This window comes from Lepisosteus platostomus, chromosome 3 (genome assembly GCF_059453375.1).
Source record: "Lepisosteus platostomus isolate fLepPlt1 chromosome 3, fLepPlt1.hap1, whole genome shotgun sequence".
In the NCBI taxonomy this organism is placed as follows: Eukaryota; Metazoa; Chordata; class Actinopteri; order Semionotiformes; family Lepisosteidae; genus Lepisosteus; species Lepisosteus platostomus.
This window is the reverse complement of record NC_142613.1, coordinates 2,562,718-2,590,606: the sequence shown is the minus strand read 5'-3', so window position 1 is coordinate 2,590,606 and position 27,889 is coordinate 2,562,718. Positions and strand designations below refer to the sequence as shown.

Sequence of the window (27,889 nt, the reverse complement as noted above, 5' to 3'; positions counted from 1 at the left end):
AGAGGAGCCAGGATGCCCAGAAGCAGGAGCAGGAGCAGGAGCTCCACTGGACCAGGGAAGCACAGTCTGATACTCTGCTCCACCTCAGCTGCTGCTCCAGAACAGTCTGGTGTTGGGCGTGAAGGCTCACTATCCATCCGGACTTTTCTCTGGGTTCAGGCTTCAGAAAGTTGCCCAAAGCCACAGACGAGGCTCCACCTGTCACAGTCTGGAGGAAAAAGCTTCACTGCAACTGGGATGTGAGGAAACGTCACATGGATGGACTCTTTTATACTGAGTCTCACAAGGAGAAAAAGCATCAACGGTCTCTCAGTGGCGAAATCGTGTCCAGTGGTTGGAGTCTCTTTCTCTCTCTCCCTCTTTCAGCAGCAGAGCTCAGCTGCACAGCACGTCCAGCCCTTCACGGCTGCCTCACATCCCTGAAAGGAGGCAAATGTGTAAACACAGTGGAACCTGGCTGTCAGGTGTCATGACCATGAAGACTACCTGCCGGCTCCACTCAGGTGGAGGCCCAGTTGACCGCCTGTCACAGAGCTGCTCTGATTCCACCACTGATTATTCATGTTCCAGGTGAAGGTGTCACTATAGACCTGACTGGCCCTACACCCCAGCTGGCTAAAGGACACGACTGTATTTTGACTCTATCTGGAAGTGATCCTTGTATGAAACACAACCTCAAACAAAATGGCGAAAGACTGTTTCTACTTGCTCAGGGGCCCAACGGAGTAGGATTTCTCTGCCGGCCGCAGGATTTGAACAGGCAACCTTCCAGTTACAGGCGCAGATCCTTAGCCACAGAGCCACCGCTCCGCTCTTTACAATAGTAATGAGATATTTTATCTGATTTTCAGGGGGTGATCAAAGTACTGTATATACCGTATATAAAGAGCTTGTTTTCAGTGCATTGAAGAAGAACAGTTTGTGGGGGGGGAAGCAAAATTTTGCTTTAGCATAGAAATGGGAAATGGGAAGCTGATTAACCTACAGTGCCAGCATGTCTGTGGACTGTGGGAGGAAACAGGAGCACCCAGAGAAAACCCACACAGACACATGGAGACCATGCAAACTCCACACAGATAGACCCCAGTGACTGAACCCAGGGCCCCAGCGCTGTGAGGCTGCAGTACTCAGCTGCACACCACACCCTTCATTAATGGCAATTTCAGGTGTTTGTTTCTGGGATTCAGGCAGAGTGTTGGCATGAATGCTGGGGAGCGGTTTTCTAATACTGTACTGATGGTGTACTACCTGTGCAGGTAATAGTATCATCCCATTGCTGGGGCCCTGGACCTCTTCTGTACCTGACTTCTTGTAACTGCAGTCATTGCTGGGAAATGACTTCAGCAGCAGGGGGAGTGACTCCTAGGTCAGTATATAAGTGTGAGAAAGTGCAGAGTCGGTCTGAACCACATCCTCAACCTACAGGTGTCCCCACGTTCTCTGTCTTCGGGTGAGTACTAAAACGTCATTTGGAAATTGTTCAGTATATACTGTATGTTAATTAGCACATACATTTTTAAATAAAATATTTTAAATAAAAGGTTATACTTAGGGATGTTTTAAGACAATAATCAGGTAATGGCTATTGGTCTCTTATATGAAGTATTTAAAAAAAACTGCTAGCACGGAATACAGTGTCTTAAAATTGTTGCTAATACCCAGAAAGAAAAAAATTTAAACTTAGCTTTTTTTTTTTTACCTCCTTCACAATCCTTAGCTCACGATTGATAAAGAAGTACTCACATGTTTGTGGTCTGTTTAATTTAATGTGTACAAATAAGTGAGGCATTGATGAGTGGGTCAGAATTTATAACTTTGATTTTTTTTCAAAATATTTAGAAACATAACACAATTTTCATTGTTGTGATTTAAAATTATAAAACCAAAAAAAATCGCAACTTCATGCTGCTGTAGTACTTATAGTTTGGAAAGCAGAATGGATCTTGAGGGCAGAGACAGACACAATAATGTAATAATGATAATTGGGGCAAAGACATTTTCTCTTTTAGCAGATAAAATACATGCATCTTATTAACTGAAAACACTTTATTAATATAAAATTCACAGGTAGGTGTTTTTAATGTAAAGCTGAAGTGTGTGTTTCTGGGATTCAAGCAGGCTGTACCTGCAGGAGATCTGTGGAGTCGCTCTCCGATAGTGATGTTTCTGGACAAGATTACCTGACTGGTGCTGCAGTCTTGAGAACTGGACCAGTCTGAGGGCTGAAATAGTTTAGGTATCATAGGTGCACGCTTTCACACTCGGTTCAAAAAAATTATCAGAAAATTCCTCCACAAAGCAGATTTTTGTAAGTGAAGCACTGACCTTGCTGGTGTCCAATAGCGAGAGCAGTGTAAGTGTCCGAGGGCTGGTCTAGTGGGGATGGCGTGAGCAGGACGTCTTCACGGGAGTCTCGGATCTGCTGTCAGTGCCGAGTACAGCAGCTCTTCCTTCATGTCTCACCCCCAGGACCTGTACAGAACAAGCATGTTGGCCGATGGAACTCAGGTGCTGTGCCTAAATGTCTCAGTCTAGATTTCTTGTCTTTCTGTTTTTGATGTGCAAGGATATTGTCAGTAGGGGTGAAAAGAAAGGTCTTTATCTGAAGGTCTTTATTGTCTTTGTTCTCAATCATAGCCAGATTGAGTTTCTTGCTCCATAGTGTATGGCTGGACAAAGCTTAATCGAATAGTGATTTTGTGGAAATAGGATCACTTGTTAAAATACCCTAAGCCTGATCAGCTACACCACACATCTGTGAACATTATGACTGAACAACAGTAATAAGAATCACTATGCTCTCTTGGTACCAGAGCCAATAACACTTGCACACAAGTTCCATTAAGACCTTTTTTTCCAAAATGTTTTAAAGAATGGAATTGCTTTTTTCTCTTAACAAATCTTATGCCATAATGCCACATTATAGCACTTTACATAATACCCTATTAAATTTCAGGTTTTAAAATGAAGAACACATTAATGGAGTTATACTTGCTGACAAAGAATAAAGGGGTGTGATAAGAGTTACAATACTGCTTCCCCAGAGTAACATTTTAGAAACCTGTTCAGTGCGAGGCACAGCATGTACTGAACAACCACAAAATTTAAGTTTGCAAAGATCGAAAGCTCAGGAGGGGGGCTCCGCCTGTTTCCGTTTCCTCTAAAAGCTGACAGCTCTAGTAGACAACATTTCAACAAGGGGGTGTTTTTGAAGGAAAGCCAGCACCAGCGCCCAGCACCAGAATCCATCTTTGAGAAACAGAGGGCTGAACTGTCCTGATGTCTCTGAGAGGAAACTGTGAGGTCTGTGGACAGAGGTCATTGCTGAGGGTCCTGCACACTGTGGTAGCAACTTGCTTCCAGCAAGAAAACAGCTCAGGATTCATCCTGGACAGGTATATAAATGCCTGGGTGATCCACACCTTGGGTTGGGACAAATCTCATTTTTAATCATCTGCTGCTCGGGGTCACACCAATTCTGTGTCCGTATTGTAAGCGCATGGTTTTGTATTTACATGAGACAGTTCTATTAGTGGAGGACCTGGATGGCCAAGAAACAAGTGTACAACTCAGACAGAAGGAGAACAGGCTGAATGCATGACTCTTACTGTACATGGGGAAAGTGCAGCTAAACAGATAACAGTGCTTAAACAGGAAAGCAGAAAAACAGTATCAGTACGATATTAGTGAAGTCGTAAAAAAAACTGTGCAGAAGACCTACAGCAAGTTTTTTTACTCGAAATTCAAAACCCATGGATTGAGGGTCATGCTTATAATACCGAGTGGTCCCCCTAGTGGCAATATCAGGTATGACACTCACCATTGCTTGTACAGAAAGTTAAAATTTTGAACTAATAAACTAACATCCGTCATTCCTTATTGGAAAAAGAATGTGCAAAGCACTGTATGTGTTTCCACACATTCTTACTTCATTTCCTTAGAAAAACACAAAATATTTAATTAAATAAATAACATTAAATTACAATACTAGGTGTCATACCCATTCAAGTAAGAACTGTGCTCTGCTTGTTAATGTCAAATGAATGGCAAAAACATGAGTTAAGAACTCTAAAATATCAAACCTGTGAGAATCACACCTGAATAGTCACAGGATTTAACAAATATAGGACATTTTGCCAAGATCTCCTGAAAAAAACAAAATTCCTGTAGGTGAGATATTTTAATCCCAGATTTGAACTGACCAAGCAGAACTGTGACAGACCAGACTATCTCCATGGCTAATAAATAGAGCAAGAAAGAGACCAGAATTTAGAAGTCAGGACCAGAGGAGCAGGAAGACAAGGAGTGAAGACCAGAGGGAAGCAGGAAGACAAGGAGTGAAGACCAGAGGGAGCCAGGATGCCCAGAAGGAGAAGCAGGAGCAGGAGCTCCACTGGACCAGGGAAGCACAGTCTGATACTCTGCTCCACCTCAGCTGCTGCTCCAGAACAGGCTGGTGTTGGGCGTGAAGGCTCACTATCCATCCGGACTTTTCTCTGGGTTCAGTCTTTGAAAATTTGTCCAAAGCCACAGACAAGGCTCCACTTGTCACAGTCTGGAGGAAAAAGCGCCACTGCAACTGGGCTGTGAGGAAACGTCACATGGCTGGACTCTTTTATACTGCATCTCACAAGGAGAAAAAGCAACAACGCTCTCTCAGTGGCTCAATCGTGTCCAGTGGTTGGAGTCTCTTTCTCTCTTTCCCTCTTTCAGCAGCAGAGCTCAGCTGCACAGCACATCCAGCCCTTCACGGCTGCCTCACATCCATGAAAGGAGGCAAATGTGTAAACACAGTGGAACCTGGCTGTCAGGTGTCATGACCATGAAGACTACCTGCCGGCTCCACTCAGGTAGAGGCCCAGCTGACCGCCTGTCACAGAGCTGCTCTGATTCCACCACCGATTATTCATGTTCCAGGTGCAGGTGTCACTATAGACCTGACTGGCCCTACACCCCAGCTGGCTGAAGGACACGACTGTATTTTAACTCTATCTGGAAGAGATCCTTGTGTGACACACAGCCTTTTCAACAGTGACACCATAGCTGGCAACAGTTTAAAAGAAGAGGAAAAAAACTGATTTAGTTGAACCAGGTAGTAATGAGATATTTTACCTGATTTTCAGGGGGTGATCAAAGTATTGCATATATGAACATGGAAGTTTTAACTGGGTATTGAATGATAAGAACAGTTGAAACAGCGGACAAACAATATTATAGACAGCAGTAATGTCATGACAATAGAAAAAAATAGGTCTAAAAACATGCAACAGCTCACCATCTCTTTGTATAAAATAAGGCAACAGTTGGGTTTCACTTTGTAAAAGAGCTGCTTGGGTGTTGTCTAGGGGAAAGAAAGTGCGTCTCCACTGGGTAACTCCTGTATTATTTCAAAGCAGTACTTCAGGGTGGTGGTAACCAGGTGGATACAAACCAGGATTCTCTATACATATATTTTTCAACAACTTAGTGCCCATGCCGTTTTTTTAAGATTGAAGAATTTTTATAGCTTAATACGGACAGAAATCCAAGTAGTAGATAAGTGAAGGTTCCCAGAGCCAAGCTTCATCGAATTAGAATTTAGAATTTAATCTATCTGGATACCCAGATTCACAGCTACATCCATTAATGTAAAACCTAAATTATATATGTAAAGATACAAACATATATAACTGTTGACTTTAAACCTTCTTTCTACAGTATCCAGTCCACCACCAGCCATGTCATCTGTAGGAACTGTTCCCATTGAGATGGCAGCTCTGGGCAGACCATTCCAGCTGGGGATGCTGTATGACTGCCGCAGGGACGCACTGATCCCAGGTAAACCCACAGCACAGCAGACACAACTACGCACTGTTCCAGCTGGGCTGCTGTATGACTAACACACTGATCCCAGATACACCCACAGCACAGCAGACACAACTACACACTGTTCCAGCTGGGCTGCTGTATGACTGACACACTGATCCCAGATACACCCACAGCACAGCAGACACAACTACACACTGTTCCAGCTGGGCTGCTGTATGACTGACACACTGATCCCAGGTAAACATTCCAGATGAAATCTATTAATTTAGTGCCAATATACAATATAGGATTACAAATTACAATTTCAATCTTATTTGAATTTCATTGACATGTCCTAAACTCTCCTCACAGGTCTTTTTAAGCTTCTCAGTTCATGACACAGTTAATTCTATCACAGAAGCTGTTGAATCACAAGATTAATGAACTTTTTTATTACATCAGTGTCTCTCTATATGAAGCTTAGTACTGAACAAACCTCTTTGGCATTGTCCAGTGTGTCAGGAGCATTAGGTAATCAACCCTGACTCTATTGCAGCCATCACGCTGTGGGACCATGAGGAGCTACAGAAGAAAACCAGTGTGCACTCCCAGAATAAAACTGAGCTCAGCGTCTCTGCCTCAGACTCCATTGATGACAAAGCTTCGGCCCTGCAGGTGGACGCCTCACTGAAGGCCAGTCTGCTGGGGGGTCTAGTAGAAGTGGGAGGAGCCGCCAAGTACTTCAATGACAAGAAGAAATCCCATAGCCAGGCCAGAGTCACTCTGCAGTACAACACCACTGTCAGGTACGAGCAGCTGACCATGAGTCACCTGGGCCGAGGGCAGGTGACCCATCCCAGTGTGTTTGAGGACGACACAGCCACCCATGTGGTCACAGCTGTGCTGTACGGGGCTCAGGCCTACTTTGTGTTTGACAGAGAGGTGTCTGAAGAAGAGAACAAGCAGGAGATCGAGGGAAAACTGAAACTCACGATTGAAAAGCTGAAAGGAATCTCAATTAGTGGTAAAGGCTCTCTGGAAATGACAGAACAGGAAAAGGCCGCTGAAGAAAAGTTCAGCTGCACATTTCACGGGGATGTTCAGCTGGCGACAAACCCGTCCACTTTTAAAGAAGCCATTGAGGTCTACAGAGCCCTCCCGACTCTGCTCGGAGAAGGAGGAGAACACGCTGTGCCCATCAGGGTCTGGCTGTACCCGCTGGTCAAGCTGGACTCCAGGGCTGCTAAGCTGGTCAGACACATAAGCAACTGTTTTGTCACACAGGCACAGACTGCATTGGAGAACCTGGATGTGATTGAAATGCGATGTAACGACTTGCAGAAACACACAGTTTCCCAAACCTTTCCTGACGTCAAAGGAAAAATAGAAAATCTGAAACAACTGGTCCTTCAGTACAAACTGAATTTCATGGATAGATTAGCCTGTGTCCTGCTAGCTGTTAGAGGTGGTGAGAAAGATGAAGAAGAGTTCAGAGAGCTGATGAAACATCATGAAGACTCACCTTTCAACTTTCACAGGCTTCAACTGTGGCTGCAGAATAAAGAACAAGAAATGGACATAGTGGATATCTTACTAAACTGAAAGACAGTGGTACAGTATAAATGTGCTGTCCACACAAGAGGAACTGGACCAGGTGCTGTTTGATCCAGACACTGAGAATGTGGTTTGTTTCAGCTTCACCTCACTCAGCCAGCCTGAGCCATATCTGTCAGAGCTGACCAGCTACCTCAGACACCCAGAGAGCAGGAACACAGACACTGACACACAACAGGCCAGTACAGGATGGGTAAAGAGAGAGTCTGTTCAGAAGATGAAACTGTGTCTGGAGGTTTTCCTTGAGTTCGTGAAAATTAACAAGGCCCAGAAGGAAACAAAATTCTTTGTTGGTGCTAAACAAGATGACCAGCGTCCCGGAGTGTGTATCTTTCTGTATGAGGGTGGGGATAATGAAGGTGTGTATTTTGAGCCCCTGTCAAAGTCTGGCACCTCTGAGGTTCACACAGTGACACACAACATTGTGACAGAACAGATGTCTCCCCCCAGCTCTGCCACACTGGAGCACAAGGTGGGATATAAACCCAAGCAGCAGGAAGAGTGGGAATCTGAGCTGCAGCCTCACACGGAGTATGAGCTCAGATCCACAGCAGTGGGCAAGCTGGGATACCCCGTGAGCAGTGACATCATCAGAGTGAAGACTCTGCCAACAAGCCCCCCTGGAAAACCCTCAGCTCTCCAGGTGTCTCCAACTTCCATCACAATAACCTGGGAAAATCCTTCTGCTGTTGGAGAGGGGGTCAGCATACTGGGATACATCATTGAATACAGAGAGGAAGGAGTACAGAGCAGAGAGGACACATCTGATCAGTGGCTGAAGAAGAAAACGAACAAAGAACAGAATTCATTTTCTATGGAAGGCTTGACAAAGAAAACATCCTACAGAATCAGAGTCCGGTGTGACTGTGGGGATCTTGGGACCAGCGTACCGAGTGATGAAGTGGTGATCACAACAGCAGAAACAACACCTGTGAAGCGAATTACAGGCGACCCCAAGAAGTGCACTTTAATGAACGAGGGCAAACCTTTGATTTACAGGCTTAATCTGTCTAAAGATAAAGGCAGTACCTGTCCCAAACTCAGCTTTGGAATACCAGCAGTGAACAGTAGAAACAGAACGATCATGCTCCTGGGAGCGACGGGCTCAGGGAAGACCACCCTCATCAACGGGATGATCAACTACATCCTGGGAGTGGAGTGGGAGGATGAGAGCAGGTTCAAACTGATACCTGAAGAGACCAACAGGACACAGGCTGAGAGTCAGACCTCTGAGATCACAGCCTATCAGATCCACCACAGTGAAGGGTTCAGGGTTCCCTACTCTCTCACTATTGTGGACACTCCAGGGTTTGGGGACACCAGAGGGATCGGACAGGACCAAATCTTCACCCAGAAGATCAGAGACTTCTTTTCTGATAAGAATGGTATCATTAGTCTTGACGCAGTGTGTTTTGTGGTCCAGTCTGCTTTAGCACGTCTCACACACACACAGAAGTACATCTTTGAATCAATTATCTCGATATTTGGAAAAGACAGTGCAGGAAACATTGTAGTTCTTGTTACTTTTGTTGATGGTAAATCACCACCAGTTTTAGAGGCCATCAGAGAGGCAGATATTCTGTGTGCTAAAGATAAAAACGACAATCCTCTTCATTTTAAATTCAATAACTCAGTCTTGTTTGCCTCCAATAATGGAGGAACAGGAGTTTCAGATCAGGATGACTTTGACAAAATGTTCTGGAAGGTGGGGATAAGTCAGCATGAAGACATTCTTCATCCATTTAAATACAATGCAGACTCAAAGCCTGCAGCTGACAAAGGAAGTTCTTGCTGAGCGCCAACAGCTGGAGGCAACTGTGGAGGGGCTGCAGCCCATGATCAGAGCTGAACTGATGAAGCTGGATGAAATCAGAAAGACACAGGAGGCACTGAAATGCCACCAGGACTGCATAGAGGCCAACAAGGACTTTGAGTATGAGGTGGATATCACAGTTCAAATAAAGACAAACATCTCTGGGACTGGAATCTTCATCACTAACTGCCAAGTGTGTCATTTCACCTGTCATGATAGCTGTGCATATGCCAATGACAAGGATAAGAAAGATTGTTGTGCAATGGGCTCAGATGGCAACTGCACAGTCTGCCCAAAGAAATGCTTCTGGAGTTTACACTCTAACATGAAGTACAAATGGGAATATAAAGTTACTAAAGAAAAGAGAACCTATGAGAACCTGAAGAATCAGTATGAAGAAGCCTTGGGGAAAAAAATGGATGCAGAGGGAATTGTAACACAACTTGCAAAAGAATACTGGCAAGTGCAGAACCAAGTGTTAGCGCTAATTGAGAAACTGAGTCACAGTCTGACCCGTCTGAAAGAGATCGCCCTCCGGCCCAACCCCCTGGCAGCCCCTGATTACATAGACCTGCTGATAAAGTCTGAGGAGCAGGAGGCCAAGCCTGGGTTCAAGCAGCGCGTAGCGGAGTTACAGCGAGTCAGAGAAGGAGCTGTGATAGTGCAACGTGTGGCCAGAGGAGAGAAACTGCTGCCAGGGGAGCAGGAGGGCTGGTTAGAAAAGGGATTTGAGCAGGTAAAAGGGTTGTTTACAGATACATGAAACTGGATTAAAAAAAATAACACAGCAGAGACTAGTAAGATGTCAGCTGCAGCAAATAAAGAAAACAACGGTGATGAGGTCTCACAGCCTGATACAACATCTAAGAAAAAAAACAAGAAAACAAAATAAAGCAGTGACGTTGGCTGACTAAACCTGCAGTGTACTTAATAGTCACGTTTTTTAATCTGAAGATTTTGATTTTAAAGTAAAAACTACTGGAGTGATGGATGTACACATGCCAAATTTCCACTTGAAACCCAGTCTCTCAAATCCTTAGTCGCACAAGACTGCAGTTCCATCTTCGACAAAACTGCTATAGCTACACACTTCCTCTGATTATTTTACCTGTGCTGTGTCCACACAAATAGTACAAGAAGTAATGCTTCTTTATCTAATGCTTCCCAATTGTTTACTCAAGTACAATACACTCAACCCCCACTCAAAAACAGACCCATCTGTAACTTTCAACTTTCATTCCACCTCCGTTCCCTTTCTGTCCCCTCTCGGCCAAGATCAATTCACTCTTCACTTCAGTTCCCCTTGCCAGGGATGAAGTCGACTGCAGTAGAAGTATTGCCTCAAAACCAGACATGGGACTGCAGCAAGGTCATATTCCACAAACACAGAATCCCACGGGAGAAGGACCTCGGGATTACTTCCTTTCAGACACCTCCTTTGCTTCTAATGTGTCAGAGCTGCATCACACTGGAGAGAGGGCTGACATCTCTGATGTCAGAATGTGACAACACTGGTCCTCTGGTCACCTTGCCATTTCCTGATTAAGTGGCCTGTCTCCGGACCTACATACTGTTTCTGACTCTCAGAAGTGAAGCACGGACCTCTTCCTTCTGCTAATCTTCTGTTATTTTCAAATCAGTAATCACCAGAATTCAAAACATCCACATGGGCTCTCCTTTACTCATCACTCTCTCCTCCTGGGTGATCCTGTGTTGCCAAGGAAGCTTCTCCGTGCCAGACTCTTCTGTCCCTGACACAGCAGCAGCCCAGTTTGCTGTTTCCTTATTCATGCTTATTCCTACATTGTGAGGCAGCCTGTCAGTCTGCAGCTCTTCAGGCACAGGGGGTACTCAAGGCTCAACCAATGCCATCCAGGTTCTTCTTTCTCAGCTATGGAGAGAAGAGACAGTGCCATCTTGCCAGGCTCCTGCTACCCTGCCCCACTCCTGGTGCTAATGTCTCCAGCCCTGGCTCAGACAGTCAACAGCGGTCCTCAGGATTAAACACTGCATCTCCACTGGGAATTGTGAACAAGCTCCATGTAGCCCAACAGGGACCCACGTTACCCCATAGAAGAGCATCATTTCTATCCCTTCAAGCTACCTTGCAGCCCACTGAGTGCCAAAGGCCTGTAAGACGGCCCAATGCATCACTGATGAGACTCTCCCCTGGAGCTCTCATTCTCTCTCCTTCCATTATGGAGCTCAGATACAGACTAAAACCTTTTTCCTCAATTGGTTTAATGAACTTCTTAATTAGCCCAAGAGAATTGGCTATTTCCATCCATTTCCACTACAGCTCCATTCCCTCACTTGGAATCCATCTCCTTCTGAGCGCTGAAAACTCAGGCCAGCTGTGCCTTGTCAATGAATACAATTTACAGAACAGGTGGCTCTGGTGGCCCAAGGACACACCACTGACATCACACAGAAGTAGAAATGTTCTTTTAAGTTTCTCTTTTGCAGCAACTGTGTTTTGATGTGTTTGCTGGAGTCCACTGAGAAATACTTATTGCTGGACTGAGGTGGAGGGGCTGAAGCCACCGTCAGGCCTTGAGTGTCTGAGGTCTGACATTCCCTGCAAAAGATGTAAACCTGCTGATGACGACAGTCTTCACTGCGAGCAGATATCAAAGCCATTCCTAGCACATGAATCTGCACAAGCGTTTCTTAAAATACTGTGAAGAATTTGTCTTCTCCCTTTCTCCAGATGGGTTTTCTCCAGTATTCCTCACTTTTCCAAAGAATACTAGCATTATATGTGACAGTTATATATAAAATGAATAATCAGGGTTTCTAAACAGTCCCTGTGTGCTTCTGTGTGTGTCCCTCATCCTGGTTTGTCCACAATACAATCCCTGTGCTTCCTATTCTCTATCCCTATCCTACAGTATGTAAAATCCCTATGCTTTTTTTTTGTTTTATAACTTCATGTATTCAAAAGTTTTGTTGCATATACCAAATATTTTTTACAAAAAAAGTTTAAAAAATACATTTGGAAAATTTGCTAGTGCTTGAGAATATTTTTTGAACCTATTGCTTTTTCAAATGTTGACTTTGTTCAAATTTAACTTTAGTGAGACTATACTACTATAATCACTTTGTTTTGAGTGAACGTTTAAAACAGTGAAATTGAATTGTCTAGTTTTAAGGTACTTTTCTAAAAAGGGCAAAACCCACCTTCGTCTCTTGTACGAACATGTGCACTCCAGATACGATTTCTATTATTTGATGTGAGTACTTGGTTTCGTAAGTAAACCAGTTAAAGAAGGGAACAGAGGTCACAAGTTCAGATTTTAACACAATAATAGGTGACCTTTAAATGTGTGACGGGCACCAGACAAGAACCGGTCTGTGGAGAGCCTTGTGACTTTGTTTCTACAGATGTGGTTGAATTCTACTTAAGTGCCCTGAAGTGTCTAAATATTTTTAAAGTATTAAACTAATTTTTCATATTTACAATACTAAATTACTGGTGTTCAGGTTTAGACTGGTCATGCCTTTTGACTTCCAGTTGTCACTTGCACTGTAAAGTTAGTCTACTTGCTATATTGCCATTTATATCTGCATGTTTGATACGGTGTATATCTCATGAATTAACATTAACAACAAGAGTTAAGGTGTTTTTCTACAGCACAGAACTATTGATCTATTAGATACATTTCTTGTATGTTAAAGGAGTTTTAATTGCTTTAATTGTGACATAGATTTAATTGCTTTGATCTTGACTTAATTTAGCAGATAAAATAAGATTGTAATCTCTATATACTGTAATATTTAGATTCAAAATAAATAACTACAAATTTGATATGAGCAATATCATTTCTGAGTCGTCGTGTTTCTGTCGGAGTGAATATCCGCACACTGGGGTTCTGTTAACGTAAGAGCTATTATTGCCATCAAATTATTTATTAACCTAAATTACTGTCTGTGAAAACTAAACTCTCAACCTGCCACCCTGCTTGTTGGACACAGTGAGCTGCTTTACAGCCCTCTTTCCACTGCTGCTCTGTCAAACTGTAGTACAGATAACGGCTCACTTCCCTCTTAAGTCGCTCAGTATTCAGACAGCAGACTGCGACTCCTTCTGCAATATAAGATTACAGATCATAAGTGAGTCCTGATAAAAAAAACTGCAAACTGTGACCTGCAGTTCAAGCAGAAGCTTGACTTTGGCAGCTGTTCCTTCAACACTAGACACTGTGAAAGTCTACTGTCCTGAGGAATCAATACTTCGAATTATTGTTACTGTGCCTAGTAGGCTTAGCAGGTCTTCATCAGGTCAGCTGACATAAATGGTTTTCCCTTCTGATTGCTCCTCCACCCCTAGTTGTCCCCCACTTCTGTATATATATTTGGAATCATTATTGAAAAGGAAATCCACGTATGTGTCACGCCCGACATCCCTCCCTAGAGGGCGCTCCACTGCTCCATTGTTGTTCCTGTGATTGTTAAGCTCCCCAGGTGAACCCTATTAGCTTCATTATTTATAGACTAGCTCCTCCAGTCCTTGGGGCTCATCATTACAGTAAGGATGTTGCGAGGCCCGCCGGGCACCAGGAAACCCTACGTCCGTCTCCTGAGGGCACAGGCCTCATCCCCGACACCTCCCGCTCCCTGAGCCCGGGGTCTGGAGGACCTGGCCCCGTCACCCTTGGACCTCCATGTTTTGTCTGTCCGTGTGTTCCCCCCTCCCGGGGGATTTTAACCTTCTTGTGTCCCAGGATGTATTATTCGCTGATGGACTCTCAGACTGTGCCCTGACCTGCCTTTGGACCCGTTTGGATTTGGATGCTGTTCTTTGTCTTCCCCGTTCACTGTCTCTTGAACTGTCACTATTATGTTTTGCACTATTAAACCCCTGTGTGTTTCCTTTTACCATGCCAACTCTAACCTGCATCGCACAGGGTCTACTTCAAGACCTGACACGGATCCCAGACCGTGTCCGTGACAGTATATCCACTATGAGAATCCTGAAATCACAACCACGTCTCTCGTTGGTCTGTCAGTCTGTAAACCATTTATCACCTCATCATCACCTTCATCGTGTAATGTGTCAGGTAATATGGAGGTTCGTGTTCTTCCAGCTGCTTGCAGGGGTGTAGCCAGGAATTGATTTTTGGGTGGGCCTGTGCAAAAGTGGGGTGACCGTGCTCTAAATGACCGCCCTGCCAGCATAGGGGCACTCCTCCAATTTACAGTGCAATCCTCAAGTGGTATAATCTTACAGCAGAATAAGTGGAATCTTATATATATACATACTGTCTCTCTCTCACACACACAGGCTAAGCAACAATTACCTAGGCTGCCGAACGCTACTGTGCCACGGCGGACACACACACAAAAACAATCAGTGCCTACCTCTGTGGTGAGGTTTTGCCCTTCTTGACCAGACACAGGTGTCGGGTTTGGAATTGAATATGGCGATAATTATCTAAAGTCGGCCAATTCCCGTTCAAATGACAACTAGTTTGCAAAGGTCTGTCATATGAGGACTTTGTCTTAAGCTAAAGAAAAGCTGCAAGACCTAATTTTCACTTGTTGCTTGTAACAGTTCTGAGTATTAGAACTTAGAACATTTGGTGTGCCTGCTCTTAGTTTGTTCAGGAGTTTTACGAGTCAAAGCCCTGTGGTCTGTGACTTAGAATCAATTCACATTACTTGTGAATGTACACCTGAGAAATCAGAAACACCTGTCAACCATTTGTCTCCGTGCTTATGCTCACCTGAAATTTGAGGACTGAACCCAACAAATAATACTGTTCTCACAGTGCTGAAAATGTATCTAAAGAATGTCTAACGAAGAATACAGAACCAGAAAAGAGAAAAGAACATATGAGGATCTGCAAACTTAGTTTGAGGATGCAAAGGGGAAAAAGATGACTGCAGAGGAAGTTGTCAAACAGCTTCAGAAGACATACAAAGAGGTACAGAAAGACGTCTTACAATTAATTGAAAAACTGAGTTGCACTCTGAAGCGTCTGAAAGAGATCGCTCTGCGGCCTGACCCTCTCAGGGCCCCAGATTACATTGACCTGATGATACAGGCTGAGGAGCACGAAGCCAAGCCTGGATACCTGGATCGCATCAGAGAACTACAGCGAGTCAGAGAAGGAGCTGTGATAGTGCAGAAGGTGGCCAGTGGAGAGAGTCTGCTTCCACAGGAAGAGAAGACTTGGAAAGAGTGGGTAAAGGACAGTGCCTCAGATTTTACAAAAAGTAAAAGATAAGATAGTTTGAAAGCATACTTTACAAATGAGAATTAAGTGCATATCACCACCATGGGTTTCTCTCTCAGTGTTGTCAAAGCTGAAATTGCTGGATTTAAAATTAGAGAAATACAGGATTAACTGATAAAGATGATACTATACACGTTCCATTTGACTAATCTACATGTCCCCTTTCTAACATTCTGATAAGATATTACTAAATCGAAAAGCAGCAAATAAAGGTTATTGTTCCATATAGGTTTTGGCACCATGCAAGTACATGTTAGTGAATACACCACAAGATTTTGTTCAAATGTTTGACATATGTCAAATAATTTTACTGGGATACTGTTGAATTGTTACACTGATGATCTGACAAGGGAGTGAAAAAGCATTTCTGAAATGTGTTTTCCTTTGTTTTCCTGTTTTCTATAAAACATTGATGCATATTGTGTTCTCTGTGACCCTTTTTCTGTATTGATTTCATAGACAATTTTCATTCATTAGCCTGATTTTATGTTTCTTGTACTGTCTTTAAAGAGATATAACCTTTCATGAAGAACAGCACAAGTAACCTTCTTTGTGCTCAGTGGTTTTAAATAAATACAGTCTCAGTGAAACTTGAGCAATGCAATCTTTTATACTTCTCATCCAGTCTGTCTCCTGAACCACCTTTAAAGAGTCTCTCAGGTTCCTATGATTCAGTTTAGGGAAAGGCTCCCCCAGCACCTCTCACTGTGCAGGAGAGTCACTGCACCCCCTCTCTGCTGGCCCACTGTCTCCAGAATGCTCTTGACACAATACTGTCGTCCCTTAAGCCGGCGTCGGGCTACAGGACTCGACACGACCTCTAGTCGGAGAGCATGTCAAATTTAACGACTGCAGTTGCTGAGTCTGGCTGCCTTTTCTGTCCTAGAGTGTGTCAAATGATACGACTAGGAATCGCAGGGGTGACTAATCACACGATTCCCTCATGACTTTTCATCCCGGTTCCACATCTCGTATCGCGCCGCGAAAGTACCGCAAGGTCACCTCATTTTGTCAGCCAATCAACCTGGAGCAAGAGGAGGAGCAGCACACAAAGTACACAAACACGAAACGCCGAACAGACATCTGTGCTGGCTCCACAGTTCGACGAGCCTCTCCTCCATTTGCCCAGTCCAACACACTCGCTTTCCCTCTTTCCTTGCAGCCGCACTGTACTTCCACTTGCGCGCTCATTGGCTGTGACTGTCGCAGACACAAGAGCCCACCCCTGCGACTGGCGACTGGCTACGAGAAAATCAAACCTGTCTGAGTTTGTCGTAGCCAGTCGCAGAGAGTTGTAGGGGCTATTAAGAGCAATATGACTGAGTCCCTGGGGATGTCACACTACACAACTGACGGTAATGGGCGCGCGATGCGACTCTCTACAACTCGCTGTGGTTTTCTTACGATCGTGTAAATGAAGGCCACGACTGGAAATCCTAGGAACAGTCGTGTAGTGTAACGCCAGTATAAGACACTACCTGACTGCAAACTTTGGTTTCAAAGAACACCAATAGTACCCCACACAGGTCTGTCAGTATAAGCACGAACACCTTTATTTGCTAGTAGAGTGGGTGTCTTTTACTGCCCCCCAGTCTGGTCTAACCTCATGAGCAGTGCACTCACAGCTCTCTAGGTAGAGTCTGCTGGAGAGCGTCACTGCCCTGCGATGGGCTGGCGTCCTGTCCAGGCTGTGGTCCAGTCGAGAGCCCTGTGTCTGCGGGGCTGGGCTCCACTAAAGACTGAGCTGTCACTGAAAGCGGAGGTACGGTAAGAAAAGCTCCCACTTGGAACAACTGTCAACTCTTCTGTCAGAAATGTCCATTTTTCCAATAGGGATTCCTCTCAAGTAGAAAGGAAACACCTGCACTGAACTGAGACCTGTTTCATACCAAGTCTTTACAAATTACCAGAGAGACAGGCTGACAACATTGCAGATCCATCAACCGAACCACATGGACACATTTTAGTCTTGCTTGTAGAAATAATCTCTGTGTTTTTAAATAAGCTTCATACGAAGAGACACTGAAATAGGGACATGAGCAGCTCAATTAGACCAAAGCACAGCATGTGACTGACCGGTCAAATCCTGACTTCCCCCGGCTAAGCGCCATAAAACACACTGGAGAAACAGGGTTATCGCTGTCCAGTTTACATCTTTTAAACTCTGAAGATGATCTCCTCCCTGTGGCCGTCTGGAGCCCTGCAGGAGCCTTTCCTGCCTTTATTAACAGGGTCCCCCTGTACTGTCTGTCACACACCCCTAAACTCGCACAAGCTGTTTCTAGAAGTTTACCTCAAAGCAAGATTATTGACCCAAATGACTAACTTGTCCTTTGTATAGTTAAAACAACCTTCGAACAAAACGGTAGACATGCTACAATTAGTATTTAACAAATAACAGGTGACTATATCCACAATTTATGTCAAATATTATCAGTTATTTTGACTAACCTGTGACGCCCGACCTCAGCCCAACAACCGGCCAGAGACGTTACACAACAAACCTGCGGGCCAATCATCGTCGCTTCTCTGCAGTGTAGGCGGGGCCCCCAGGCACCCGCCGAGACAGGTGATTGGCTGCGTGCTGGTGCCAATCACTCACAGGCAGATTTGAAAACCCTCGAGCTTGCGGCGAGGCGCGTCTGCCGCCACTCGCGGGGCGCTGCGTTCCCGCTCATTTCCACCCGTAATGACGTAATAACAGGGGTGACCTGTCCCTTCTCTCTCGCCTCAGGGCAGTTTGAAGAGGTTGGCCTCCCCGCGGACGGCACAGACGGCGAGTTGGTGCTGCGCTTGGGCGGTTTGTGCCGATGCGTAGTGACCGCTGTGCTGCTCTGGTTCCCGGGATATAGCGCCTTGTTTTTTCGCGGGGGGAGAAGTCACTCCGCCCCCCCGACACACAACGGCGCAGGAGAACCGAACCGGTAATCAGGAGACCGTGTCTGCGGCCTTGACCGCAGGTAACCCCGCCAGGACACTGGGGTAACACCCCTACTCTTTTCGAGAAACGCCCTGGTATTTTTAATGACCACAGAGAGTCAGAACCTCGGTTTTTCATCTAATCCGAAGGACGGTGCCTGTTTACAGTATAGTGTCCCCGTCACTACACTGGGGCATTAGGACCCACACAGACCGCAGGGTGAGCGCCCCCTGCTGGCCCCACTAACACCTCTTCCAGCAGCAGCCTGAGTTTCCCAGGAGTCTCCCATCCAGGTAGCCGGGAGCTGCGGGCTGGTAGAGCTACTTGCACCATATGAGCGCTGATTAAACGGCGAAACTGCCGCCTGTTTCTTGCAACACGACACGATTAGCAGCCTCCCGAAAGAAGTAGACCGGCGCCCTCTAGTGGCTACATATACTGCTACCAGTACCGCCCTGGACTGAAAACCACCAGCGCAAAGGAAAAGAGCCGATGAACTCAGTTCAGCCCGTATTTTTTTAAAGATACGAGTTTATATTGTAACGCTTATGGCCGTCAGTGGTGTGTAAGAGCCGGCTTACTGCTCTGCCCTTCCCTGTAATATCAGGACTACAGCCACTGGACTATAGAGAGATCTCTCTTTAGCTCACCGGGCTGTGTACCTGTTGAGTGACGCGAGAGTCCCGGGTTCGAGCCCCCAACAGTGCGGGGCCAACCTGATGCGGCAAGGGCGCCCGCCTGAACCCCTGTTGCGTTACAATATCTTACTAAGGAAAAACAATTGACACCTGAAGAAGGCTCCACGGCCGAAACGTTGTGTTCTCTTTCTTCATTTCTTCGGCATGGAATAAACCTATTACTTGTTCCTTTGCAAGGAAAAACCATGCTTGGTGTGTTCAACCCTCCGAGGTGCAGTAACAGGTCTCCAGGCTCCAGGGCTGACGTGCCTGGAGGAACTCGGGGTCAGGGTGAGGCGAGGGGGCACCTCAGCGCAGGGGCAGGAGAGCGGACCACTGGCAGTCCACGCACAGCTCTATTGAATGCGTGCAGAAGGGTCCGCCTTTACGAGTTTAATGTTCAGCTGCAGACAGCGTGATTGCGCAACGATGCTGCCACCGTGTGGCCGTCGCTGGAACTTCCAGCACATGTCACTCAACAGCAACTTGAATTCCTGTCGGCTGTGAAATCAAGGACACATACAAATCTCACCCGGGATCACTCTTATCAGTATACCAGACTGTTCTCCCCCCACACACACACCCAATCATCCCCCCTTCAAACACACACACTGCCCCCAACACGGATACCAACACGCAGCTGAAAGTTCCTAAAACAATTCCTGAACCTTTATTTCTATCAAGAGGAAAAGAAACCAAAAAGGCAACTTTGAAATGAAAAGATTGAACACAAACCCACGAGAACTGTGTGTCTGTAATAATAACAATACCAATAATAATAATATAACAATAATATAATAATAACCATCATTATCAGAACCCAGAGCTGGAAATAATCAAATCAAGGAGCAGGGGACAGTGAGAAAGTCTGGGCTTTGGAGGAGGGAGTTAGGAGGAGAGTGAGGAGGACAGGGACAGAGAGAAAGAGAAATATACCTGTCGGGGAATAAGTAGCACCAAGAAACCAAGCCTGTCGACCTTTTCCAACCACCCGTGTCGCCTACAGTCCCTTCTCCTTCTTCTCCGTCCAGAACACACACACCAGAAGCAGATACAATAGAAACAGAAACATGGCATGTGGGGTCTCGCTTCCAAATGTGTGTCCATGAAACAAAAAGAGCAGATTCTGAGTGCGCGAGGAGCCAGCTGCGATGAGCGGCGGGTTTCTGCTGCCTGTTCACAAAAAAACCCCTCCAGACCCCTTTCATCACGGGAGACAGGAGGGCGAAGTTCAGACTCCCCTCCCCACAGCACACGGAGAGAGGGGGTGCACTGGATTAAGACGGAGAGACGCACTCCCTCTCGCGGTGGCCAGGGGACAGAGGGAGAGAGACGGACCAGGGCAGCGGAGCTACTGCCCTCCAGCCGGTCAGGCAAGAAATCCGTTCGGAAAAGGGTGAGAGAGCCGGGCAAGACGAAGAGGTGAGAGGAGAGCGAGAGAGGTGGGAAGATGGGGAAAGGAAACTAACGGGGAAAAACGGAGGAGGGGGAGAGTCCGAGCGTCTGCGGTTTGTCTCCACGTGTTTCCGTCTGAATCCGAAGGGATCTGGACCCTGCCGGGCTGCTCCTCCGCCGGTCTGCAAGGCCCTTGAAAATCAGATGGAGGGAGGAGAGCGCTGGAGAGGCGAGGGGCCGGAAGGAGAGAGGGAGGCCGGCTGTGTCCTTGGTCTGCCAGTCCGTACGCAACCCCCACCCCCCCCCTCGGCCCCGGAGTGACGCGCCGTCTTCAGGCCCGTCTGCTGCCTGCTGGAGTCTCCAGAACAGCCCCAACAGGGCAGCCTCTTCCACTCCATCACAAGACCTGAGAGAGAGAGGGAGAGAGAGAGGGAGAGGGAGGTCAGCACAGACACTGGGCACCGAAGCAGCGCGCAGAGCAAGCTGACAGATACTGCCCACTACTGGTTAAGAGCACACGAGTGGCACGAGTGGGAGACTCGGTCAAAAACATTAACCGCGACGGAGCTGAAGCCTACGAGTGTGCAGATTCATCGGGGTGGTCACGCAGTGTGTACCCGTACCTCCGTGGTCTCTGTGTTTGTGGAGGGGGGCTGCTGCTGGCTCACAGGCCGGGTTTTCTTGGACTCCGAGGCATCCTGGGACAGTGACAGCTCCCCCCCCAGCCCCCCTCCTCCCCTCTCGCTCTTCCTCTTCCTCCGCGAGTCCCGGGTTCGGCCCCCCCGGCCCATGCTGCGCTGCTCCTGCAGCTCGATCTGAGGTCGAACGAGACGGACAAGGGAAGAGAGAAACGGGGGCATCCATGTGAGCACAAGAGGTTGCCTGGAGATCCTCCCTAGAAAACCTTCTTCTAAAAAGATCACTATTCTCCCTGAGTGATCCGTTATCCGTCTCCCTCCCGTGTATAAGACGGGCCTATATCTTTACCTGAACCCCCTTTGTGTCTCTCCATCTCCACAACCCCCCCAGCTCAGTACCAGCTGTCCCCATCCTTCTGCTCACCCCCAACCCCCTCCACCTCACCCCCAACCTCCTCAACCCCCTCCAGCTCACCCCCAACCTCCTCAACCCTCTCCACCTCACCCCCAACCCCCTCCACCTCACCCCCAACCCCCTCCACCTCACCCCCAACCCCCTCCACCTCACCCCCAACCCCCTCAACCCTCTCCACCTCACCCCCAACCCCCTCCACCTCACCCCCAACCTCCTCAACCCCCTCCAGCTCACCCCCAACCTCCTCAACCCCCTCCAGCTCACCCCCAACCCTCTCCACCTCACCCCCAACCTCCTCAACCCCCTCCACCTCACCCCCAACCTCCTCAACCCCCTCCACCTCACCCCCAACCTCCTCAACCCCCTCCAGCTCACCCCCAACCCTCCCCACCTCACCCCCAACCTCCTCCACCTCACCCCCAACCTCCTCCACCTCACCCCCAACCCCCTCAACCCCCTCAACCCCCTCCAGCTCGCCCCCAACCTCCTCAACCCCCTCCAGCTCACCCCCAACCCCCCCAGCTCAGTACCAGCTGTCCCCATCCTTCTGCTCACCCCCAACCCCCTCCACCTCGCCCCCAACCCCCTCCACCTCACCCCCCAACCTCCTCAACCCTCTCCACCTCACCCCCAACCCTCTCCAGCTCACCCCTCCTTCCCTCCCTCACCTGAATGAGCTGCTCCAGCTGCTGCAGGGGCGGCCGGCCGGCTGCCAGCAGGACCCGGCGAATGATGGCCCCCTGGTCCAGCGTGACCTCCAGCAGGTCCCCCTCCAGCTGCAGCTCCTCGAGCTCGGCCCGGGCCGCCGGCGACAGCCCGATCACGGGACCCTTCAGCTGGGGCAGCAGAGCCCGCAGCCCCTCCATGCCTGGCAGAGACAGAGAGGGGATAATCCACACGCCGACACTCAGCCGCTGCCACCCCACCGGCTGAGCGGACCAACCCAGCACGGCCAGAGAGACCGGCGAGGGTTACTGGTGACCGAGGGCCTGTGCTCACGAGCGCCGCGCAGGGGGACAACGGAGGCAGCAAAAGCCTGCCCGCGCGAGCGATGCGGAAGGCAGCCGGCGCACGAGTCGAAACAAGAACCGACACGCAGCCCTTCAATTCTGAATCCGCTCCCCGAGGCCAGCGGGCCGTCCCGTGCGAGCGTGCGGGAGACTGACCTGACGCCGTGGAGACGGGGGGCGCTGTTCTGCTGTGTCCATTCTCGCAGCCAGCCTGCAACACGGACGAACACAGGGTCACACACCGAGGGGCACCACTTCCCCTGCACAAGACCCCCCCCGGGTACACGCATTCTCACTCCTTCACGCACGGCCACACCCACCTTGGCCTCGCTCCCTTCCTGGCCCTTGCACGGGGGCGCCCCGTCCTTCTTCCCAGACTTGGAGGGGCTGCTGTCCTCCGTGAGGTCGATGACCCCCTCGGTGTCCGACAGCACGATCACCGAATCCTCCTCCTCCTCCTTCCCCGGCCCCCCGCCCTCCCCGGGCGCTCCGGGGGGCTCCAGCCGCCACCTCAGCGCCTGCAGCTTCTCCAGCGCCCCCCGCAGCTCGGGGCTGGCCAGCGCCTGCCGGGCGCGGCCCTGCCAGTTCATGGCGCGCTCCGTCAGGCACTGCAGGGCCTCCCCTTCGGGCAGCCGCACGGGCAGGCGCTGCAGCGCCACCAGGAGGGCGAGGATGGTCTCCAGCCGCGGCCGCCGGCTCCTCTGGCACAGCGGGCACAGGAATTTGGAGTCCCAGTCCCACCAGCAGGTGGCGCCGTCGGGGCCGTGCTGGGGGTCAGCGCTGGCGCCGCCGTTGGCGTTGGCGTGAGGGGGGCCGCCCGGCGGCAGCAGGCTGGGGAAGGGGACGCAGCCCCCGTGAAACCAGTCCTTGCAGAGGTCGCAGCGCGCCAGGGGCGGCCGGGGGGGCGTGCCGCACACGCAGACTCCCGGGCCGGGACCGGGACTGGGGGGCGGGGGGCTGTCGCCGCGGCCCGGCTCCGCCCGCTCCGCCGCGCCGGGGGGGCCGCCGTTGGCCTCCGCGGCTCCCGGCTTGGCCAGGTTGGCCTCCTGCAGCCGGCGCATGGCCTCCTTCTCCCGCTTCTCGCCCTCTTTGAACGCCGCCACCTGGCCGGGAGACAGGGAGCGGGAGGGGCTGAGAGGGAAGCCGAGCCCCCGAATCGGCCCACGGGCGGGGTGACCATACGGCCCCGCACCCCCCCAACACCTATCAACACAAACTGCGTTTCACAACAAAGACTCCCTCTCACAAACTATCAGACTCACATCGGTTAAAAACCTTCCTGATCAGGCGATTGATCGACTTCACCTCTGCTGTATATAAATACAGATCAGCGGTTATAATAATATTATTATTATTATTAATAATAATAATTGCTTACACTTATATAGCGCTTTTTCTGGACACTCCACTCAAAGCGCTTTACAGGTAATGGGGACTCCCCTCCACCACCACCAGTGTGCAGCCCCACCTGGATGATGCGACGGCAGCCATAGTGCGCCAGAACGCTCACCACACACCAGCTCTCAGTGGTTCACTCTTCCGCCAATGATCAAACCATGTGATTGGCCGAATCACCTTACAGCTTCACCTTACGTCTGGAAGCGTATCCTGGGGTCAGGACTGCCTGTCCGCCACAGGAGAGCGTCTCCTCGGCGCGTCACAACGCCGATTCCACAAGCCTACACTAACGTCCTCCGGTTTAGAGCAGCTTGAGAGGGGGAACACGGGAGCGCTCCGGCCACCAGCTGGACAGAGAGAGACTCACTATGGCGCCGGGGTCCCTCAGGTCCTGGGCCGACAGCCCCAGGCTGTCCGTGTCGGAGCGGTACAGCCGGCCCTCGCTCTCCCTCCTGTGGCCCCTCCGTCCCCGCGGGGCGCCGTCCGCGTCCACCTCCACGCAGGGGCACAGCACCTGCAAGGGGGCCGCGGCCGAGCGAGAGTCAGAGACCGGTCCCCTCGCGGGGGCGAGGTCCCCCCCCACCGGCGTCACCAGCCCCCCGCCTCACCTCCAGCAGGCTGTAGGTGGTGTTCTTCTTCAGGAAGGTCTTGCTGGCCTTCTCCCGCCAGGAGTGGGCGCTGGCCACCTGCAGCTCTAGGTGCCTGAGCTCCTCCATCCTCACGGGCAGGTCCCGGCCCACCGCCACCAGCCCCTCCAGGTCATCCAGGCAGGGGCAGTGCTCTCCGTTCTGCACAGGGGGGAGGGGGGGCAGACATCAGCTGTAGAGGGGCCGTAACAGTCCCTCTTGGGGGTTAGAAATTGAAAAGCCAACCCAAAGGATCAGCTCTGGTTCAAAACATGACATTTTTTTAATTCAGACCAGGGAGTGAGAAACATTCAGACTGGCCCCGTGTGCCTGTGATGCTGAAGATAGGAGACCGACGCACCGCTGGTTAATCACAGTCAGTCAGAGGTAAAGCACTGGCTATCTGGCCCAGTATTCCTGCTACGGGCCGGACTGCAGTGGTCAGCGTACTGACCTGTATCTCCTCCAGGTCGGTGACCCACTCTCGCGCCCGGGCCAGGCTGGACTGCAGCGCCAGGATGTTGGGGAGCTGGACAGGGATGAGCTGGGCCTCGTTCACGATCGCCTCCAGTGTGGACAGAGGGTGTTTCTGCCTGGAATGACAAATCAAAAAACAGCCATGCAGGGGCTTTCACACAGTGCTCTCCGTACTGCTGTAGTGTTCTCTGCAGGCTGAAGTAGTCTACAAGGTGCTACAGGAACAGCCTGGGCACTGTACCTGTCCTGCAGGCAGATCTGGGCTTTCACACAGTGCTCTCTGTACTGCTGTAGTGTTCTCTGCAGGCTGAACTAGTCTACAAGGTGCTACAGGAACAGCCTGGGCACTGTGTACCTGTCCTGCAGGCAGATCTGGGCTTTCACACAGTGCTCACTGTACTGCTGTAGTGTTCTCTGCAGGCTGAACTAGTCTACAAGGTGCTACAGGAACAGCCTTAATAGTCACGTTTTTTAATCTGAAGATTTTGATTTTAAAGTAAAAACTACTGGAGTGATGGATGTATACATGCCAAATTTCCACTTGAAACCCAGTCTCTCAAATTCTTAGTCGCACAAGACTGCAGTTCCATCTTCGACAAATCTGCTAGAGCTACACACTTCCTCTGATTATTTTACCTGTGCTGCGTCCACACAAATAGTACAAGAAGTAACGCTCCTTTATCTACTGCTTCCCAATTCTCTTGTTTACTCAAGTACAATACACTCAACCCCCACTCAAAAACAGACCCATCTGTAACTTTCAACTTTCATTCCACCTCAGTTCCCTTTCTGTCCCCTCTCGGCCGAGATCAATTCACTCTTCACTTCAGTTCCCCTTGCCAGGGATGAAGTCGACAGCAGTAGAAGTATTGCCTCAAAACCAGACATGGGACTGCAGCAAGGTCATATTCCACAAACACAGAATCCCACGGGGGAAGGACCTCAGGGATTACTTCCTTTCAGACACCTCCCTTGCTTCGAATGTCTCAGAGCTGCATCACACTGGAGAGAGGGCTGACATCTCTGATGTCAGAATGTGACAACACTGGTCCTCTGGTCACCTTGCCATTTCCTGATTAAGTGGCCTGTCTCCGGACCTACATACTGTTTCTGACTCTCAGAAGTGAAGCACGGACCTCTTCCTTCTGCTAATCTTCTGTTATTTTCAAATCAGTAATCACCAGAATTCAAAACATCCACATGGGCTCTCCTTCACTCATCACTCTCTCCTCCTGGGTGATCCTGTGTTGCCAAGGAAGCTTCTCCATGCCAGACTCTTCTGTCCCTGACACAGCAGCAGCCCAGTTTGCTGTTTCCTTATTCATGCTTATTCCTACATTGTGAGGCAGCCTGTCAGTCTGCAGCTCTTCAGGCACAGGGGGTACTCAAGGCTCAACCCATGCCATCCAGGTTCTTCTTTCTCAGCTATGGGGAGAAGAGACAGTGCCATCTTGCCAGGCAATGTTCTCCTGCTACCCTGCCCCACTCCTGGTGCTAATGTCTCCAGCCCTGGCTCAGACAGTCAACAGCGGTCCTCAGGATTAAACACTGCATCTCCACTGGGAATTGTGAACAAGCTCCATGTAGCCCAACAGGGACCCACGTTACCCCATAGAAGAGCATCATTTCTATCCCTTCAAGCTACCTTGCAGCCCACTGAGTGCCAAAGGCCTGTAAGATGGCCCAATGCATCACTGATGAGACTCTCCCCTGGAGCTCTCATTCTCTCTCCTTCCATTATGGAGCTCAGATACAGACTAAAACCTTTTTCCTCAATTGGTTTAATGAACTTCTTAATTAGCCCAAGAGAATTGGCTATTTCCATCCATTTCCACTACAACTCCATTCCCTCACTTGGAATCCATCTCCTTCTGAGCGCTGAAAACTCAGGCCAGCTGTGCCTTGTCAATGATTACAATTTACAGAACAGGTGGCTCTGGTGGCCCAAGGACACACCACTGACATCACACAGAAGTAGAAATGTTCTTTTAAGTTTCTCTTTTGCAACAACTGTGTTTTGATGTGTTTGCTGGAGTCCACTGAGAAATACTTATTGCTGGATTGAGGTGGAGGGGCTGAAGCCACCGTCAGGCCTTGAGTGTCTGAGGTCTGACATTCCCTGCAAAAGATGTAAACCTGCTGATGACGACAGTCTTCACTGCGAGCAGATATCAAAGCCATTCCTAGCACATGAATCTGCACAAGCGTTTCTTAAAATACTGTGAAGAATTTGTCTTCTCCCTTTCTCCAGATGGGTTTTCTCCAGTATTCCTCACTTTTCCAAAGAAAACTAGCATTATATGTGACAGTTATATATAAAATGAATAATCAGGGTTTCTAAACAGTCCCTGTGTGCTTCTGTGTGTGTCCCTCATCCTGGTTTGTCCACAATACAATCCCTGTGCTTCCTATTCTCTATCCCTATCCTACAGTATGTAAAATCCCTATGCTTTTTTTTTTGTTTTATAACTTCATGTATTCAAAAGTTTTGTTGCATATACCAAATATTTTTTACAAAAAAAGTTTAAAAAATACATTTTGCTAAATTTGCTAGTGCTTGAGAATATTTTTTGAACCTATTGCTTTTTCAAATGTTGACTTTGTTCAAATGTAACTTTAGTGAGACTATACTACTATAATCACTTTGTTTTGAATGAACGTTTAAAACAGTGAAATTGAATTGTCTAGTTTTAATGTACTTTTCTAAAAAGGGCAAAACCCACCTTCGTCTCTTGTACAAACATGTGCACTCCAGATACGATTTCTATTATTTGATGTGAGTACTTGGTTTCGTAAGTAAACCAGTTAAAGAAGGGAACAGAGGTCACAAGTTCAGATTTTAACACAATAATAGGTGACCTTTAAATGTGTGACGGGCAC

The 27,889-nt window shown here is 48.6% G+C and overlaps 2 protein-coding genes and 1 pseudogene across 2 annotated transcripts in view; 2 read left to right on the top strand and 1 right to left on the bottom strand.

Annotated features, from left to right (window-relative positions):
* The window catches only part of LOC148674065 (uncharacterized), a 117,421-nt gene that overhangs the window by 70,421 nt on the left and 19,111 nt on the right, over nt 1-27,889 (top strand). The window lies entirely within an intron of this gene.
* On the top strand, nt 5,748-11,108 carry LOC148674068 (uncharacterized; annotated as a pseudogene).
* Nucleotides 19,698-26,635, bottom strand: LOC148674067 (lysine-specific demethylase 5C-like). The gene is made up of 10 exons (XM_088627146.1): nt 26,618-26,635; nt 25,251-25,321; nt 24,987-25,125; nt 24,515-24,694; nt 24,274-24,420; nt 22,829-23,611; nt 22,665-22,719; nt 22,167-22,366; nt 21,069-21,260; nt 19,698-20,851 (listed from the first exon to the last, which is right to left on the bottom strand). Exons 1-10 carry the CDS (start codon nt 26,633-26,635, stop codon nt 20,843-20,845), a joined length of 1,794 nt encoding a protein of 597 aa, XP_088483272.1. The 3' UTR covers nt 19,698-20,842.

Excerpts from the sequence above, each read along its gene's own strand:
- LOC148674067 (XM_088627146.1), bottom strand. Across the intron at positions 23,612-24,273 it reads TGAGGGACCCCGGCGCCATA|GTGGCGGCGTTCAAAGAGGG; the intron begins GTGAGTCTCTCT and ends TCTCCCGGCCAG. Across the intron at positions 22,367-22,664 it reads CCCCGTCTCCACGGCGTCAG|GCATGGAGGGGCTGCGGGCT; the intron begins GTCAGTCTCCCG and ends TGTCTCTGCCAG.